The sequence below is a fragment of the Chrysochloris asiatica genome, unplaced genomic scaffold (assembly GCF_000296735.1).
Source record: "Chrysochloris asiatica unplaced genomic scaffold, ChrAsi1.0 scaffold00092, whole genome shotgun sequence".
Lineage (NCBI taxonomy): Eukaryota > Metazoa > Chordata > Mammalia > Afrosoricida > Chrysochloridae > Chrysochloris > Chrysochloris asiatica.
The window spans coordinates 1,251,078-1,270,677 of NW_006408610.1; the positions used below are offsets into that span (position 1 = coordinate 1,251,078).

The 19,600-nt window shown below is 39.5% G+C and overlaps 1 protein-coding gene across 1 annotated transcript in view; it reads right to left on the reverse strand.

Moving 5' to 3' along the window:
* Nucleotides 1-19,600, reverse strand: part of SCAPER (S-phase cyclin A-associated protein in the ER) — a 466,531-nt gene that overhangs the window by 432,644 nt on the left and 14,287 nt on the right. Inside the window, exons 2-3 of the mRNA XM_006866457.1 lie at nt 11,712-11,829; nt 1,027-1,097 (exon numbers count right to left, since the gene is read on the reverse strand). Of these exons, the coding sequence (XP_006866519.1) occupies nt 1,027-1,097; nt 11,712-11,829 (189 nt within the window). The remainder of the gene's footprint in view (nt 1-1,026; nt 1,098-11,711; nt 11,830-19,600) is intronic.

Below are 19,600 nucleotides of genomic sequence, written 5' to 3' on the forward strand. Positions count from 1 at the left end.
AGCAGCAGTCAAGAAATCCAACGACGTCTTGCATTAGGCAAAGCTGCTGCACAAGTCCTTTTTAAAGTGTTGAAGAGCACAGATGTCAGCTTGAGGACTAAGGTACACCTGACCCAAGCCATGGTATTTTCAATAACCTCACAGGCATGCAAAAGCTGGACAGTGAATAAGGAAAACTGTAGAAGAATTGATGCTTTTCCGTTATGGTGCTGGAGGAGAATACTGAAAGTGCCATGGGCTGCCAAAAGAACCAACAGATCTGTATTGGAAGAAGTGCAGCCAGAGTGCTCCTTGGAGGCCAGGATGGCCAAACTTCATCTCTCATACTTCGGACATATTGTCAGGAGGGACCAGTCACTGGAGAAGGATATCATGTTTGGTAAGGTGGAGGGTCAGAGAAAAAGAGGAAGACCAGCAGCGAGATGGATTGGCAGAGTAGCAGCATCAATAGGCTCAAGCGTGGCAATAATAGTGAGGTTGGCCCAGAATTGGGCAGTGTTTCGTTCTGTTGTGCATAAGGTTGCTATGAGTCGGTACCAACTTGATGGCACCTAACAACAACAACAATGGCAACAAATTAAAATAAACTACATGAAAAGTTCAGAGAAAACAATTATAGAGTAAAAAGCTAACCATACTTATGCAATTAAAAAACTTAATAAATAAGATTGTTTTGTCTAAACTGTAAGTAAAGCAATTTTGAAAATATTAACAGTCCATATAGCTTTACTGTCCTTCACTTACTAGCAAGTTCAATAACCTTCCTCTGCCTAAGTTTCCTCATCTTTAAATGAAGGTAATAATAATGCCTCCATCAAAGGATTGTTATTACAACTAAATGAATTAATAATTGTTATACACATAGTATAAGCAAGATACACTGTAAATAGTAAATAAACATTTAAATAAAGAACACTACATTACATCTTTACATGAAAACATAATACAGAGTACTCAAAATTAATTTATAACATATTCAAAAATTGAAATAAAAAATGAACCATCAAGAAGCTGTATGTGCTATACCTGTTTAGTAGCTTTATGAGTGCCTTGAATTGTTCTCTTCGATTTCCCACCAGTTTGACATTTAGGCTTTCCTTCAAGACAAAAATAAAAAGTAAATAAAACAGTCAACAAATAAAACATAATCGAATTATGGGTAGTAGCAAAACAACAACAACAACAACAACTCTAAAGTCCCCAGAGACTGTTTTTATTGAGTGGTTTTTTTTAAGAACAAGACTCATTCAACTTCTATGAAATGTCAGCTATAGCAACAACTCAAAAATAAGACTTTCTGAAACACCCCATAGCATATATAAATAAGTCTAGAAAATATACAAATTAAAATTGTATTTCAGCAAAATATTTAATAATTTTTACCATATAAAAACTAAATCTTTTCTGTGTTAATTTATCTGATTTATGAAATAAATAGCTTCATTTTGGAAAGCAAGGTTTTCAGTTATTTGTGGTTAATAAATACATCTTTCTCGCTTGTTCTTTTTTTTAATAAGACACAATAGCTGTTTTATAATAGTTCTATTCGTGAGAAGTTCTGAACAGGAATAAAATTCTATAATGTACGTTTCAAAATACATGTTGAAATCCTAAATTCCATACCTATAAATAGAGTCCTGGTGTGGCGCTGTGGATTAATGCACTGGACTGCAATGTTGGTTTGAACCGTAAGATCGGCCGTTGAAGCTCACCAGGTGCTCCTCAGAAACCCTACACAGGGTCGCTGTGAGTCGGAACCGACTTGATGGCACTTAACAACAACAACAACACACCTGTAAATAAGGAGCCCTGGTGGTCCAATGGTTAAGCAAAAGGTCCACCATTTGCTCCAAAGGAGAAAAAACCTGGTGTTCTGCTCTCATGAAGATGACAGCCTAGGAAACCGTAGGGAGAGTTCCACTCTGCCCCTCAGGGTCACTGTGAGTCGGAATTGACTCACTGGGTCACACAACAATACCTGTAAATATGCTCTTGTTTGGAAATTGAGGCTTTTCTTTTCTTCTGCTAACGTAGTTTGGGTGGACCCTAAATCTAATCACTTTTGAGTTTTTAAAAAGCCAGAAAAGACACACAGACATACTTAGAGAATACAGATGCCAAGGATCACCAGAAGACAAAATCAACTAAGAAAGAGGCTCACAGAAGGAATCCACATGGCTAAGACCCTCACTTGGACTTTTGGTCTCCAGAACTGTAAAATATAAATTTCAGTTCTTCAAAGTCACCCACACATGTGACTTGGCACACTATGTAACTAGACAATGCAAAACAGAGATATTTTCCTTTCTGCAAAATAATTTTGGGACCAGGTGCCATAAAGTAGGATAAGTGAATTGAGCCATAACACACAGGTAGCTGTGGACAAAGTCTCCCACAGTGAAGGGAGTCCCCACAGTGTTCCCCCAGGAATGTACAGAGCTCTCTGTGACACAGGCAGCACCCACACTTCTACCAACTCTATGAGTCTATTACGCTTGGGTTTCTCTGTGCTTCAGTTTCCACATCTATAAAATCTGAATTAAAATATGCATTATGCATATTAACTGTGATTTATGGGTCAGTGGGAGAATTAAATGAGTTAATATGCACAAAGCACAGAGTGCTGACCACTAGAATATACCCTCCGTGAGGGCAGGCGTTCTTGTCCTTTCTGAACATTGAGTAGGCTAAATGTCTGGAATAATGCCTATCATGGAAAGGAAATCAATAGCTACACATTACACTGAATGAATTATTGTTATGAACCAACCTCTTTTTACCCATGCATATTTCTCTATTTGTTTTCAATATACACTCAATTATATACTTGAATAAAGCTATTTACACCAGTCAAAACATTTTCTCTATGGAAAATATAAAACCATCAGTTTATTCAGGGCAGGATCTTGGTAATACCAGTATCTCAGCCTACAAAGAGCAAACAACCCAGTTCTATGGAGGTGATTCCTACTCAGGGTGGCCTCATGTGTTGCCCGCTACAACTGCATTCGATAACATTTTCAAGGCTGTGGCCTTTCAAGGCAGATTGTCAGTTCTTTCTTCACTCTTTCACTGAGTTGGATCAAACGACCACCCTCCTGTTTAGTAGTTGAGGGTTTACTGTTTGCCCCACCCAGGGAATCCATCTCAGCACAACTAGAAATGATTAGATAGCAAAAGACAGGTTTTCACATCACCTCCTTCTGTATCTCCTCCTAGCAGTTGTCAACTCACACAAGAAACACCCCTTCTCTTCTCCAGTTCCCCAAGGCCCTTCCCTTCAGTCTTCAACCTGCTCTGGTCCCCACTAGAAAAGCCTACCCCACATAGCTGTTGCCCCATCCCTCTTCTCCAAGTCCAACACACGTCCAAGGTTGAGAATTATTTTCCCAACTATCTCCATCCCAAAAGAATTCAGGTTTGGTACTATTTAAGGCTTGTTTAAGCTTAAAGAAAGGTATTTCTTTCGAGGTCACAGCCTAGTGAAAGGAAACTATGTTCTTCCACATTCAGACCCCTTATAGGTAATCATCACCTAGAACTGCAACCTCAACTACACCTTAAAATCCAACTAAGCACTTCAGCCAAAGGTGTCAATGACTTCTACTAACATATTACAGTACTTGAATGGGCATGTAGTTTGCCCAAAAACTAGACTGCAAGTCCCCTAGAGGAGAAAGGCTCTGTCAATCAACCACAACCAGAATTAGTATTTGTTTAGTGAAAAGTAATGAACAAACTGAATTTGATAATACATACAGAAACATAAGTTTGTACTTTCAAACTAGTCACCAAAGGCTGCAAACACATAAAAGGCAGAAACAGAAATATTTTCAAACTAGCTAATCACTAAAAATGATTCCCATAAAATCAAGTGCTATATAATTGTGTGGACAATAATTAAACTGATCTTCAAAGGAGTTATATGAAGTCTAACTAAGCCTTTCTACAGCATAGAGGAAAAGAAGCTACAAACATATCTTAATTACCTAGTGCTGTCATAACACAAACAGGAAAAGCTGGTGGCTCTAAAGAACAAGAATTTATTGTCTCACGGTTTTGGAGGTTAGAAGTTCAAAATTAGGCATCACTTCTATGGACATGCTCTTCCCTTGGACAGACAGCCCCAAGTGCTCTTGGGCTTTTCTTGGCTTATAGAGGGATCTTCATATGGTGTTTGTCTTCCAGTGTGTGTCTCTAAGTCTATTTCTCTTTATGTGAGACACCCCAGAGAAGAATTAGGACCTATCCTACGCTGTGTGCCCTCATTAACATAACAAAGCAATCCCTTATTTCTAAACAGGGTCACTTTCACAAGTACAGTGTGGTTAGGATTTCAAATGATAGCTTGGGGGACATACTTTAACCCATACTTGTATTTTTATGTAAAAATATTCCAGTATAGCATTTTCTCAGTAAGCTTAGAGATATATGAACAGTAAAAACATTAAAATGGGGAGTCCAAAGCAAGATGGCAGGGTACACAAACAACTAAGTCAATTCTCTGCAACAATGACCTGTGAGACCAAGAGGAACAGATACAGATGGTGATCCTGGAACCCTGAGAATCAGAGGAGAGGACAGAAAGGTGGACTGAGTGCCGACTGGAAGAGGAAGCTGAACAGTAGCAGTGAGAGAGAAGAAACACAGGTGGACTGTCAACTAGCATGGAGCAGCGAGGCCGTCTGGATCTTTTGCAAGCAGCTGTTGGTACATTAGCCTGTGGATATAAGATGTAACTGGAGGCTGACAGTTGTTGTCGCTGCTGTTAAGTACCATCAAGTTGGTTCCAACTCAGAGAGACCCTGTATAGGGTTTTTGAGGAGCGGCTGGTGAACTTGAACCGCAGACCTGGAAGTTCAAACTGACCCTGCAGTACAGCGCATTAGCCCATAGGGAGTCCAATTTTTCCTTGTTCCTGTGCCCTCCTGGTAGCCAGGGACATGGCTAGTCCGGCCCTCGCCAATCCCATGGCAGCTGCTCCCATATAACCTCTGCTCTGCCTGGGGCTGGGTGCCTGAAAAAGCATCCCTAGTTCTGGAGGCACATGAACCCACCCTGAATGATACTACACAGTAAACAGAGGACTAACTGTTCACACTTCCTGTGTCTACTACACCCACCAGGAGACAGGTGGTGAATACCTGAGAAAGCATCAATGATATACAAGCATCAACTAAATACAAACATTACACCACAATGTCTCAGAGAAAACAATTTCCGATTACCTAAAGAAACAAGACAGAGGGCCTTAAACAAGCGACCAAAATATGGAGTCATAAAAACATTAACAACACAGATGGAATCAGAATTAATTAAGTGTTTAAAAGAATACTAATTAGTCAGTTTCAATGGATTATGAGAAAAAGCAAGTAAACTACAGGTTAAATCCATGAACACACAGACAAAACTATGGAAAATTTCAGGAAACAAACTGACAAAATAACTGAATAAAATGGAAACCATACAAAAACAACAATTAGAAACCCAGGAGATTGACAATTAGACTTCAAAAATAGATAATACATTGAAAGGGCAAAGAAGTAGAATTGAATCAATGGGAAACCAAATTACTGAGCTTAAAGAAAAAAACTTCTTGATATTCAACTGCTAGAGGAACAATCAGAAAAAAGAACAAAAAAACCCAAAGAAACGCCTAACACCCAGGGGCAGGGACATGGCCCCAGAGGACTAGAATGGAGTGTGAAGCATCCAGCTGATATGAAGTGAGGGGAGGTGTACAAGAACACCCACACTTGCAGATAGTAGTACCCATTTGACCTAGCATCAATGGCTGGATGATCCAAACACAACTAGAGGAAGAAAGAAGAGGAACAAAAGAAAAAAGAAAGAGTAACCCACTAGGCACTGTGGTTGGTGGTTCAAGCTCACCAGCTGCTCCTTGGAAACCCTATACAGGGTCGCTATGGGTTGGAACCGATTCGATGGCACTTAACATCAACAACAACAACCCACTAGAAGTGGATGCCCTTGACCTATGCTTGTGGATGCAGTATGACAAAGGAGCGGCCAAATCTGTACATTGAGGATCATTCCCATCCCCTTGGTACACAGGGTCGACAGAGATGGGGAACTTAGACATTGGCTACCCAAAATGGGGGGACTACAAAGGCAAGAAGTGACTGGCTTACAAGCTTTCAATAGGGATCCTAGATCCACAGGATACAGGGAATGGTAGAATCTCCACTGAATTGTTTCCAACCTGTCTAGATGGGGTTAATAAAAGGTGAGGGGGAAAGGATTCCTGTAGTTCAATAGGGAATGATTGCTATCAGGTGTGACAGTGAGTGTTGTAAAGGTAAATGTAAATGTTTGGTAACAAAAGGAGGGGAGTGGCTGATTTTGCAGTCCAGGAGTGGAGATCCCTGGAAGCATCAAGGGAGAAAAGCGAAGTGCCTGTCCCAGGAGGCAGTGACACTAAGGATGGAGGCAGAGGTGATCAAGTGGACAGAAGGAGCGGCTGGGGACTCTGGACTCTGAGGGAGAGAGGCTGTGTGTGTGTGTTTGGGGGTGGGGTGGGCAGGCATATGGGGTATATCCTTTGGTTGTTTGATGATGCATGCAGGGGACTGTGATCATAACAATGAAACAGAATACGATAGGTTGATGTAAAGATAATGTTCACACATGTAAACTAACACATAATTCACAATAAATACTTTAAAAAAAAAAAAAAGCACCTAAGATTTATGTGGGACAATACCAACAGGAATCACTTACATGTGGTGGAAATTCCAAAACAGAAAGAAACAACAAAAAAAATTTTTTAACATAGAGAATATTGTCCAGGATTGTTGGAATAAAACTTCCCTAACATCAAGGACATGTAGTCCAGAGGAAACAATCATTGGAGAAGGATGTCATGCTGGGTAGGGTGGAGGGTCAGAGAAAAAGAGGAAGACCCCCAACGAGATGGATCGGCCAGGTGGCATCATTGATGGACTCGGGGGTGGCAGCGGTGGTGAGGTTGGCCCAGGATCGAGCATTGTTTCGTTCTGCTGTGCATGGGGTCGCTATGAGTCGGTTCCGACTCGATGGCACCTGACAACAACAACAACAAACATCAAGGAGTTCTGGTGTGGTGCTGTGGGTTAATATGCCAGACTGCAAAGCCGTTTGACCTGCAAGGTCACCAGCTGCTCCTCAGAAACCCTCTACAGGGTCATTCTCAATCAGAACCAACTCAGCGGCACTTAACAGCAACAACAGCATCATGAAAGACAAGAAAACAGTCATTCAAGACGTTGAACAAACTCCAAAAAGGGCAGACCCCAAAAGAGAAACACCAAGACATATTGTAATCAAACTTTTCAAAACAAACAAAGAATCCTGAGAACTCAGGAAAAACGAAAAGTTACCAGTAAAGGAGAACTAGTAAGACTAACCTCTGACTTCTCAACAGAAATGATGCAAACAAGAAGGTAATGAAATAACATACGTAAAACTATGAATGAAAATATTTGCCAACCAAGAATCATATACCCAGCAAAACAGTGAAATTAAGTCATTTTCATACAAACAGAAATTGAAAGAATTTCTAAAACACAGAAAAACCTTACAAAAAATACTAAATGCTTGACTTTGGACAGAGACACACAACCTGACAATATTACCTACACTTAACCTAGATACAGAAGTATGCAAAGTCAAACAGATCGTTAGACTAAAAATACCTCCTCAGTGATATGGCTGTAACAACAACGAAAGAAACCCGTAAGTAAAGATGAAACAGTGTAGTTACAGAACTTCCAAATGAAGAGGAAATCAAATACGAAATAAAATAAATGAAAATAAACCTAACTGTAACACTAAAAACTAGACCAAGTCTTCCTTACTCCTAAACCTAGCTCAACCCTTACCCCTAATATTAACCTAATTCTAACCATAACCTAACAATAAAGGAAGTCCTGGGCCTAGCCTGTTATTATTAAGTGCCATCAAGTAACTTCCAACTCATAGCAATCATGTATAGGGTTTCCGAGACCCACTGACCCTGCAGTTAGCAGTGCAGTGCTTATCCTACAGTGCCACACCAGGACGACCTAGTATAGACTAACCCTAATCCTCACTCAGTACTGCTATGCTCCCCGCAAAAAGCATTAAAATGAAGATTTCCAAAATATGCTAAAAGTAAGGCTCCTTGCATAATCCTTTTAGAATTCCCAAAATGTGACTTAATGACTTCATAATGACTAGATACAATGAGGGCATATGAACCAGACCTAGATCAGCTCACTGAGTGGGGAAAGAAGAGGAGATAGCAGAACAATTTATTCATTTTTAAACTATTTGCATCGCAAGAAAACCAGTATTTTGCAAATATGCTGGGGGGGGGGCAGAAATAGAAAATATTTCTAAGTATTCAACAGAATATCTAATGAAAAAGGGTCCCAAAGACAAAAAATACTGGAAACTCTTTGATTTGTAGATTCTGGTATCTTTCTGCCTTCCCTACTCTACTTCTCAAAGATCTTTAAAACTTTATTGATGAAAACATGATTCAGGGTAAAGCTCTTAACTAATTTTCTCCTCATTTTCCAATCTACAAAATGAAAAAAATATTTGTAAAGTCACTTCTACTGCTCATGCTCCACAATTTAAGCGTCTATTTATTATATTACTATATCCAGAACACACAGATGACAGTATCTGTCGCCACAAGGATCTCTAAATCTGCATCAAGCAAGAATGCACTAATTTTTTTTTCAAGTAAATAAAACATGCCAAATAACACACTATTTTAAAACATTTGGGCGAGTTAAAAGACAAAAGTGAAAGACAGTTGTGGGCAGTTTTAACAGACAAATCTAGTGCCTAAACAACGAACCCTATTTTTTTAAGTTGTGGTTTTTAAGGCTTGAATTGAAAAGAACTCATAGCAACCCTGCATAGGGTTTCCAAAGCTCTAAATCTTTACAGGAACAGCTGGTGAGCAGCTGGTCAGGTTGAAGTGCTGACCATGTCCAGTGCTGATCCTACAGTGTCACCAGCACTCCTTAGAGGAAAGGATCCAAAGTCAATTAATACAGACTGGAAGAGGAAGATGAGCAGGAGTGGGGAAAAAGGAGACCCGCTGGCAGGCCCTAAGGTAGCATGGTGCAGTGCAGTCATCTTGAGCTTTTTCAGGTGTCTCTTGATACAGGTAGTCAGGGGCATGGCCAGTCCCTGCCCTCACCTGCCCAGAGGCCAGTGGCAGTCCCTCCTACATAGCCTCTGCTCTGCCTGGGGTCAGGTGTATGAATTTCACCTACTGAAACTTTTATTACTGTTGTTTGTTTGGGGGAAACAACAATTATGTCCATATAGACCAACAACCTCCTACGGCTCCACCCAACTGGGTAAGCGCCACTACTCATTCCTGTGCCACCTGATCAACAATACTCAGCAGTCAACATCAGACAGATGTGGTCACTCTGAACTACACAGTGAACTGAGTATGTCCTTCCGGTCTATATCGCATCCACCAGGAGACACGTGGTGAGTGACTGAGAACATAACAATAAACAATCATCAATTAAATATAAATACAACTCCACAATGTCTTAAAGAAAACACAGTTTCAGCTTATACAAAGAAACAAGACAGAGTGCCTCAAACAAGTGACCAACAGAGTCAGAAAATATAATACCAGAAATGGTATCGGAACTACCTGGTAAGGAATTAAAGGGAATAATATTTAGGTACCTTTAACTGTTTGAGAGAATGATGGAGAAAACTGCCAATGAAATCAAGGAAAACACAGACGAAACTGGAAGAATTCAGAAAAGCATAGCACAAACTGACAAGATAAATGAAAAGTTAGAAACCATACAAAAACAGCAAATTGAAAACTAGAAAATTAGTACTAAGACTTCAGAAATTGACACACTGAAAAGGCAAAGTAGTAGAACCAAATCAATGAAAGGCTAAATTGGTACGCTTGATGCCAAATCTCTCAAGATTCATCAACTAGAGGAACAATTAGGAAAAAGGACAGAAAAATCTGAAGGAAGTCTAAGATTTATGTGGGAACTACCAAGAGGAAGAAATTATGTGACTGAAATTCCAGAAAAGGAAGAGACAAAAATAAATAACATTTGCATACATAAATACACAGAGGAGAGAACAAAGTTCTTCCTTACATTAGAATGGCAACTAACAAATGTAGAAGGACTGATGGAATAAGCAAATCACTAGTTTGCAACCATCAGAGTAACAATTTACTCAGTTAAGAATTATCAATGGAAGCTATAAAATAGTAGGCAGACCATTTCAAGACAATATTTATATAGTCTCAAACTATCTTTCCACAAATTATTCATGAATTACAAAAGAAATATTTATTTCACAGCAGAGGAATTTAGCAAACGCCTTAACCAAACAATTAAAGCTCACATCCGTGGTATCATACGCTTCTTATAACGCATAAAAAGGATACATCATATATATATGTATGTATGTATATGTTCCATGCTAAAAATGCATACCTATGCCTGGTGGTGGTGGCTGTGTGCCGTGGAGCCAGTTCTGACTCATAGTGACCCTGTGCAGTGTTTCTGAGGCTGTAAATCTTTATGGGAGCAGAATGTCTCATCTTTCTCCCACGAACAGCTGGTAGTTTCGAACTGCTGACCTTGCGGTTTGCAGCCCAATTCGTAACCACTACGCTACCAGAGCTCCTTGTGTCTAGTCATCTAAAAATATCAGACAAACTCAATGTAATAAATATTCTACAAGTCCTCAAAAATTTCAAAGTGAGGTGTCTTTTGGCGTACTCCAAACTCCTATACTCTATACCTACATAGTGAGGTTGGCCCAGGATCAGGCAGTTTCAGTCTGCTGTGCATAAGGTCACTATGGGTCAGTGGCACCTAACAACAACAACCCAATCTTCTAGGTTCCAGGACCAGTGGACTCACACTGCCCCTAGAAATCAAAGGGAAGGGACTTAACAGAGATTCTTTTCAGGTCCAAATAATAATAATGAGGACTAGAGAAATGATCTTTTATTTTCTAAACTAGTACATTAAAGTAGCTGGTGGTTACGAATCGGGCTGCGAACCGCAAGGTCAGCAGTTTGAAACTACCAGCTGTTCCATGGGAGAAAGATGAGGCTTTCTGCTCCCATAAAGATTTACAGCCATGAATCCCTGTACAGGGTCACTATGAGTCGGAACCGACTCCACGGCACATAACAACAACAACAACCTATGATATAAGTACAGTAATTTTTTAAGTACTTATTTTCTCATTTTTATAAGAATAAAAGAAAAAAAATCAAAACCTCCTATAAGTTGGAAAAAAAGTTTATCTGCCAGCTTTAATAACAAGTCCAACTTCATTCCTACCAGAACAGCTAAACCAACAACAACACTTTCATGAAACCATTTGAATATTAGGTAAAATAAGAAAGCAATAAAAAAAATTTTTTATCTTAACATACATTAATTTTCCCAAAAGTTCTAACTGTAAACAGTTTTCACAATATATCTACCATTTAGAACTAAATATGTTGTTGTTGTTAAGTATCTTCAAGTCAGTTCTGACTCACAGTGACCCTGTATAGTGTTTCCAAGGAGCAGCTGGTGGGTTTGAACCACTGAACTTAAAGTTAACAGTCTTGTGCTTGTCCTACAACACCATACCAGCACTCCAGGACTAAATATATCCTAATTTCCATTAAAAATAATACTAATTTGTAAAATACATACCATCATCCTCTTTGCTTTCTAGTGGAACATTCCAAGCTATCAGGTTTCTTGCTGTCCGACCCTCCTCTGCCACTATCCTCCTCACTTTGTCATGACTGTTGGAGCGCTGGAATGAAGCCTATGACCAGAAAAGAGCAGATTTATTAGACCATCTTAAGCCAGGATATAGAACATACTTGGTGGACAAAATCATCATTTCTCACATTTTCTCAGGGAGAAAATATTTAAACTAATTTGAGATTGGGAAGAAGCATAAAACCAAGAGTAAGTCACAGACTTTTTGTTTAGTTCTAAAAAGACTTAACTTTGCAAATTTATTTCAACAATGAATACAATCAAACTGTACCTAATGTACACATTACATATTTTATAGCCTTATCTGTTGCAGCCTTGCCCAGTCTGAAAGCAACACTGGATCTACAGTTTCAGCCTACCAAAACCCTGGGCCATTAGGAGACAGGCCCAGGGACATACAGCATGAATTATTGCTACATGAAAAGAATCTGCTTCTATAAGCCACGTATACATGAGAAGTGGTCCTAAAGTGACCATATGTATAAGCACAAATATACTCCTTACCTAACCTAACCCTTAACTGTTGTTTCAGGGACCGTCAAGGCTCTTCTGACTCAAAGTGACTCTGGTCCAACGTTCTGGAGGCTGTAAATTTTTGCAGGAACAGAAAGCCTCATCTGTCTCCTGAGAAGTGGCGAGTAGGCTTGAACTGCTGACCTTGTGGCTAACAGTCCAGTGCTTACCCTCCAGTGCCACTGCACTCCCAATCCTCAACTACATGTGAATAATATGCCTCTCTCTGAAACACATTCACCACTCACCCAACCCCCAAATCTTAGTCCAATTGGTGGGTGCCTCCATCCCCTCTCCTTGTTCTTGCCAGCCTGGCTGTTTAGCATTCCTGGAATCCTTGGGCGACAAAACACTTGCTAAGTAATTGCGCTATGCCAAGTATGTGTAAGATATTCAAGAGAACACAAAGAAATACATGGTACTGTACTTGTCCTCGGAGTCCTGGTTTGGTGCTGTCTGGACTAAAGTTAGTTTGAACCACAACATTGGTGGTTACCCTATACAGGGTAGCTATGGGTGGGCATCAACTCAACAACAGCAATAACAATATACGTGTCTTCAAAGCGCTAACAATCCAAGTAAGTGAAGCAAACATATTAGCACAGAAATTCATATATTAATGAATGCCCTGCCTCCTGATAATATTCATGTCCTTATGTAATCCCCTCCAGATTCAAAGGAATCTGGCTCTGACTTGCCTTTTCTACAATAAGTAAGGTAGAAATGAAAATGCACATGACGTCGAATCCAGGACATAAGACGTTTTTCAGCTTCTACCTAGAATGCTTGGAATGTTCACTCAAGATTGTTGTTGTTATTAAGTGCCACTGAGTAGGGTCCCGGCCCACAGCAACCCTGTATATGGTTTCCAAGGAGTGGCTGGTGAGCTTGAACTGCTGACCTTGCAGTTTAAACCAATTTTGAAGTTCAGCACATTAACCCACAGCACCACACCAGGACTCCTAAATCTTTATGGAAACAGAAAGTCTCATCCTTCTCCCACAGAACTGCTGGTGTTTCAAACTGCTGATCATGAGATTAGCAGGTCGATTTATAACCACTCCACTACCAGAGTCATTCATGAAACTCAGAGATAAGAAGGCCAAGCCACAGTAGTCACACCACTTATAGGCACTCTAGATGATAGCTCCACATGAACTCTCAACTGACAGACAGCATCCACTGCCTCCATGAGTCATCTTGGACATGCCAACCCAGTCAAGTCCCCAGAAAACTGCTGCAGCACCCCAACACAACAGCAGAAGAGCCACCCATTCACCCCACAGAATCAGAAAACATAATAGGAGCTATGTAAGGGAACGTCAAAAAGTTTGTGGAAAACGGGAATGAAAAGATAATGGAATTTTTTCACGAATCTTTCGAAGTCCCCTTGTATGTATGCATTTGTAAAGCAATGGGTCAGCAAAAAGGAAACAACCAATGAGACGGATTGAAACAACAGTCACAACAATGGAGTGAAACAGATCAGTAACTATGAAGATAGCCAGGCAATGACTCCTTCTGTTACACATGGGGTCACCCTAAGTCAAGCTGATCCAATGACAACTAACAACAACAGACACCTACATGTTGTTGTGGTTAAGTGCTGTAAAGTCAGTTCCAACTCATAGCAATCCTGTATAGGGTTTCCAAGGAGCAGCTGGTGGGTTTGAACCGCCAATCTATGGTTAGCAGTCCCGTGCTTATCCTACAATACCATACCACTAATTCACAACTATACATGTCTGCATCTCTGTGTATAAACCATAAACTGATACAGAAGTGGTTTCAATCCTACAGCTTAGCCTTTCTCTTTCATTATTTGTAACTTCTTTGTTCAATAATAGTAAGAAACCAGATTCTCATGTACAGTATACTTACCTGCTCAGTTCTAAGAGCCACACAAACTAATTTTAGAATTGCTAATCCACAGTCCGGTGAGAAACACATTTACTAAAAAGACTGCAGAATTTAAGTACGGTTTGTCTTCATCTTATAATATTCAGCCAAAAAATTGTTTTCTGAAGTTACAAAAATCGGTTCTTTTCACTTTCATCTCCTCAGTGTGGTTACGTTATTCACCTGTAATGTGTTACTATTTACATTCTTTTTGTGTTTCCCCAACGTACTAGTTGATTTTAACTGCTTGTTTATTTGGAGAATATATAAAAAGAAATCAACACATTATTTCCAAATGAGAGGACTTTTTAATTAGTTGAATGACTTCAAGAGAAGGCAACATGACTACAGTTGAGAGCAAGGGTAAGCAAACGTTTTCTACAAAGAGTCAGACAGTAAATCTTTTATCTTAGGTTTTAAATACCATGTGATCTCCCTAACAATGATGTAATTCTACCATTATAAGCATGAAAGCAGCCAGACACAATATGTAAGCAGATGTGGTTGTGTCCCAGTAAAGCTTTATTTACCAAAAAACAGCTGCAGGCTGGATTTTGTCCACAGACTGTAATTTTCCCACCCTTAGAGTGTCACAGGAGACCTGATGTGGTCTGTAGGATAAGCACTGGACTGCTAACCACAAGATGGGTGGTTCAAGCCCACCAGCTGTTAGCACCAGAGAAGCCCTATACAGGGTCACCATGAATCAGAACCAACTTGATGATACTTAACAACAACTAGAGTATCAAGAGGAGGTTCAAGGAGAAAGAAGATCTTTTGTTGAGCAATGGAGAATAGGCAGAATTTACTTATCAAAGGGCTGGAGAGATCACCAATATCCAAAAGTAAGTGGCAAAAGCAAATAACTGAATAATGCAGACACTCAACAAGTGATTCTGAAGTGTCTACTACATGCCAGACACTATTAGGAGCACTGGAAATGAAACTATAAACAAGGCAAATTTCCGCCCCTTATCCAGTAGAAGAGTTTCACAAGAAAATTAATAATGAAATAATAAAAATTTCAGGTAGTGAATAGGAAGAAAAAGAAAGCAAGAAAAGTAGGATGGAATAATCAAAGCTGTCAAGGAAGAACTCTCTGGGGAAACAAGAAAATTTGACCGATGGCACAAACAAGCCAGGCAAGGAACTGGAACAGCAGAAATGTGGAAGGTCCAGAAAAAAAGACATTACTGCTGGGATGGGAAAAAGAAGAGGAGAATTCAGGGGTAGCTCCTAAGAGACCACATTAAGGACTTAAGATTTGATTCCATTATGAGAAGCCAGTGGGAGATTTAAAGATGGAGTATGTCATTTTTCTACTTCGCATTTTATTCAAAACTCACTAGATGATTTCTGACAGACACACTACACGGACCCTGTACACCAAAGATACGGCAGACAAACTAAAACATATACCCTGAACTTAATAAAGTTTAGAAACATGGATAGGGTGCTTGATGGGAAGATAGGCTGAGCAGGAACCGTCAAGAGAGGGAGACTGAACGCTGAACCGCTGACCAGACGTGGCTCCATCATCTGTGTGCAGCTTTGGCAGCATTGGGAGGCCTGGCAGAGCACATTCACATGGGTGATAAAAAAAAAGTTCCAACAACTGCACCATTTGTCTTTACAAACACAACAATCCCACAATTCCCCAGAGACAAGAGACAATTTTAGTTCACACTGAGAAACAAGAGAGAATGGCTCAAGCAAATAAGCAAGATGCAGAGCCAGAAGATGAACTGCCGGTGTGGCACTGTGTGTTAATGTGCTGGACTGCAAAGTCAGTTTGAACCACAAGTTTGGCAATTCAAGCTCACCAGTTGCTCCTCGGAAACCCTATACAGGGTCGCTATGGGTCGGAACCAATTCGACTGCACTTAACAACAACAACAGAGCCAGAAAACATTTCTGAAGAAGATGTAATAGAACTAACTGAAAGAGAATTCAAAATGATGATAATTAGGTACCTTCAAAGTATCAATAGAAAGATCAAGAAAAGCAAGGAGAACACAATAAAAATTTTAGAAGAATTCAGGAAAACACTACAAAAACAGACAAAATAAATGCAAATTTTGAAACAATACAAAACCTGCCATTAGAAATCCAGAAGATGAAACTAAGATCTCAAAAATAGACAATACATTAAAAGGACAAAGGAGTATATGCAAAGCAATGGAAGCCCGAATTAGTGAGCTTGAAGACAACTCTCTCAATACTAGTATGTTAGAAGAACAGTCAAAAAAAGAGTGAAAAAATCCTTAGAGAGCCTAAGAGTTATATGGAACACCATGAAGAGTAACAACTTAGGGGTAATCGGAATTCCAGAACAGAAAGAAATACACAAGCATAGAGAAAACTGTCCAAGAGGTGTTGGAAGAAACTTCCCTAATATCATAAAAGACAAGAAGATAAGCATGCAAGAAGCTGAACGAAACCCAAACAGGATAGATCCCAAAAGTAAATCACCAAGACAAATCATACTCAAACTTTCCAAAATCAAAGACAAGGAAAGACTCCTGAGAGCAGCTCGGGAAAAACACAAAGTTACCGACAAAGAGAACCAAAATGACTAAAACTCAGATTTCTCAGGAGAAACTATGCAGCCAAGAAGGCAATGGAATGACATACACAAAACTCTGAAAGAAAAAGATTGCCAAACAAGAATGGGTATATCCATCAAAACTAAAAAAAATGTGTAATGACCACACCAAGTTTACAAAAAATGCTAACAGGTGTTCTTTGGACTGAGAATGAACAACAGCAGACAACAATCTGAAATTACCATCATGACAACACCACCCAGAATTCCATCCAGATGTAGAAGTATTTAAAGCAAAACAAGACTGAAAATAGAGACCCAGAGATATCAATGTATAATAAAGTCAATTACAAAGCCAAAAGGGGGAATAGTGTAAATACAGAACTTCCAAATGGCAAGGAAGTCAAGTAGATTTCAAGATAAAACAGACTGTTTTAAGCAGAGGGAAAAAAATGAATGAATTACTGGGTAACATCCAAGAAAAATAATCGACCTGCACATCAAAAGAAAAAGAAAAAAGAAAGAAAAACAAAGATTTAGTAAACATTAGAACAACAGAAACGAAAATGAAAAGAAAATCCACAAACAAAATGAACTCAGCATAGAAAATTATGTGGAACAAAGAACCTAGCAGCACCACAAACATAAAAACGCAGAGAAAAATGACAATTTCTATCTATTGATAATTACATGGAATATAAATGGATTAAGTATACCAATCAAGAGACAAAGAGCAGAATGGATAAGAAAACAGGATCCTTCAAAATTCTGTCTACAAGAGACATATCAAAAAGATGTTGCTCGTCCAAACCATAGGCTCTGAGGATCAGACTCTAGCCACCTAGTAGACATAGCAAACTGTCCCTCATCTGATTATTCAGTAATGCTTGTTAGTAATCTCATACATGAGCCCTGGATATCCACAGACAAATGTAAAAACCTTCCCTAAAAGCCGAGACTGTAAATTCCAAAAAGCCAAGTCCCCCCCCCCACCAACCAAAAAAAAGCTAAAGAGGATAGAGAGAAACACTGTAAACTGATGATATATGGCGGAGATAATAATCAATGTAATGAAACGAGCTATATGAATGGTTGAATGTGAAGCTGATGATGTGCCCTGTAAACTTTCACTCAATGCAAAATAAAAACATTTAATTAAAAAAAAAAAAAAAAAAGATGTTGCTGTTGTTAGGTGCCAACTCATAGCAACCCTATGCACAACAGAACAAAATACTGCCCGGTCCTAGGCCAACCTCACAATTGTTGCCACGATTAAGCCCACTAATGCTGCCACTTTGCCAATCCATCTCGCTAAGGGTCTTTCTCTTTTTCTCTGACCCTCTACCTTACCAAAAGATGCAGCAATCTAAATGCCCATCAACAGAAAGCTAGCTAAACTTTGGTACATATACACAACGGAATACTACAAAACACTGAAGAATAATGATGAATCTGTGAAACACCTCATAGCATGGTTGAACCTGTAGGACACTATGCTGAGTGAGATTAGTCAATCACAAAACGACAAACATTGTATGAGACCAATGTTGTAAAAAGTTAAACAAGTTTTCTTGATGAAATAAACAACCTATGATGGCTACAAGAGGAAGAGGGAAAAGGAAAATCATTCATGGGCTAAAGGATAGGCACATGTTAACACGGGTGACACGGCAGGCAATATACAAGAGACGTTAGCAGAGAAAAGGTGAAGGTGGTGGGAGACAAAGAGAGGAATCTAATAGTTAAAAGTGAACAGAAGTAAATGCTGTTTACTGTTGGTACATGTAGGGGATTGCAAGCATGTAGTGAAGTAAAGGAGTCCTAGTGTGGTGCTGTGGGTTAATGCACTAGACAGCAAAGTCGCTTTGAATCACAAGGTTAGTAGTTCAAGCTCACCAGTCGCTCCTCACAAGCCCTATACACGGTCGCTATGGGTCAGAACGGACTCGACAGCACTTAACAACAACAGTGAAGCAAAATGTATGATTTATTTAATGTAAAATTGATGATCTGCTCTGCAAACCTTCACTCAATTTACACCACAATAAAAAGTTTAAAAAAATGTAGACAAAACTAATCAATGGGGTTAGAAATTAGGATAGCAATTCCATTTGGGGTGAGAGTAGTAGCTGGTAGGGAGCTGGAGAGGATTTTCTGGACACTGGTAATGATTTCCTCTTTATTTGGGTGTTGATTACATGGATATATTCCATTATATTTAAAAATCACTAGAGCTTCTTTGCAGAGACTGTAGTGGTAGGAAAAGATGAAGGTGGCGTGGATGGTGGTTATAACAAGGGGAATGGTATGGAGTCAACTGGGAGTTAAGTAGATAGGTAATAGTTCTTACTTCGAAATAAATTCAAAATTACAAAAATGTTACAAATTAAAGAGTAACCAAAATATCCTTACACATTTTTTCTGAAGTAGTTGAGAATAAAGCGCTATAATGGTACTTGTTGCTCACAAATATTTGAGTATTTCCTATAAGCAATGACACGGTTATATAACTACATTGTCATAGTTAGGTGCCACAGAGTTGGTTCTGATTCATCACAACCTTATGTACAACAGAATGAAACACCGCCCAGTCCTGTATCAGCCTCACAACTGTGGCTATCTTTAAGCCCACTGTAGTAGCCACCAGGTCAATCCATCTTCTTGTCCCTCTACAACTACAACTATCAAAAGGAAGATAACAGTGACACTAATCAAAATTACAAGGAGCTCTGGTAGCGTAGTGGTTACGAATCAGGCTGTGAACTGCAAGGTCAGCAGTTCGAAACTACCAGCTGTTCTGCGGGAGAAAGATGAGGCTTTCTGCTCCCGTAAAGATTTACAGCCTCGGAAACCCTGT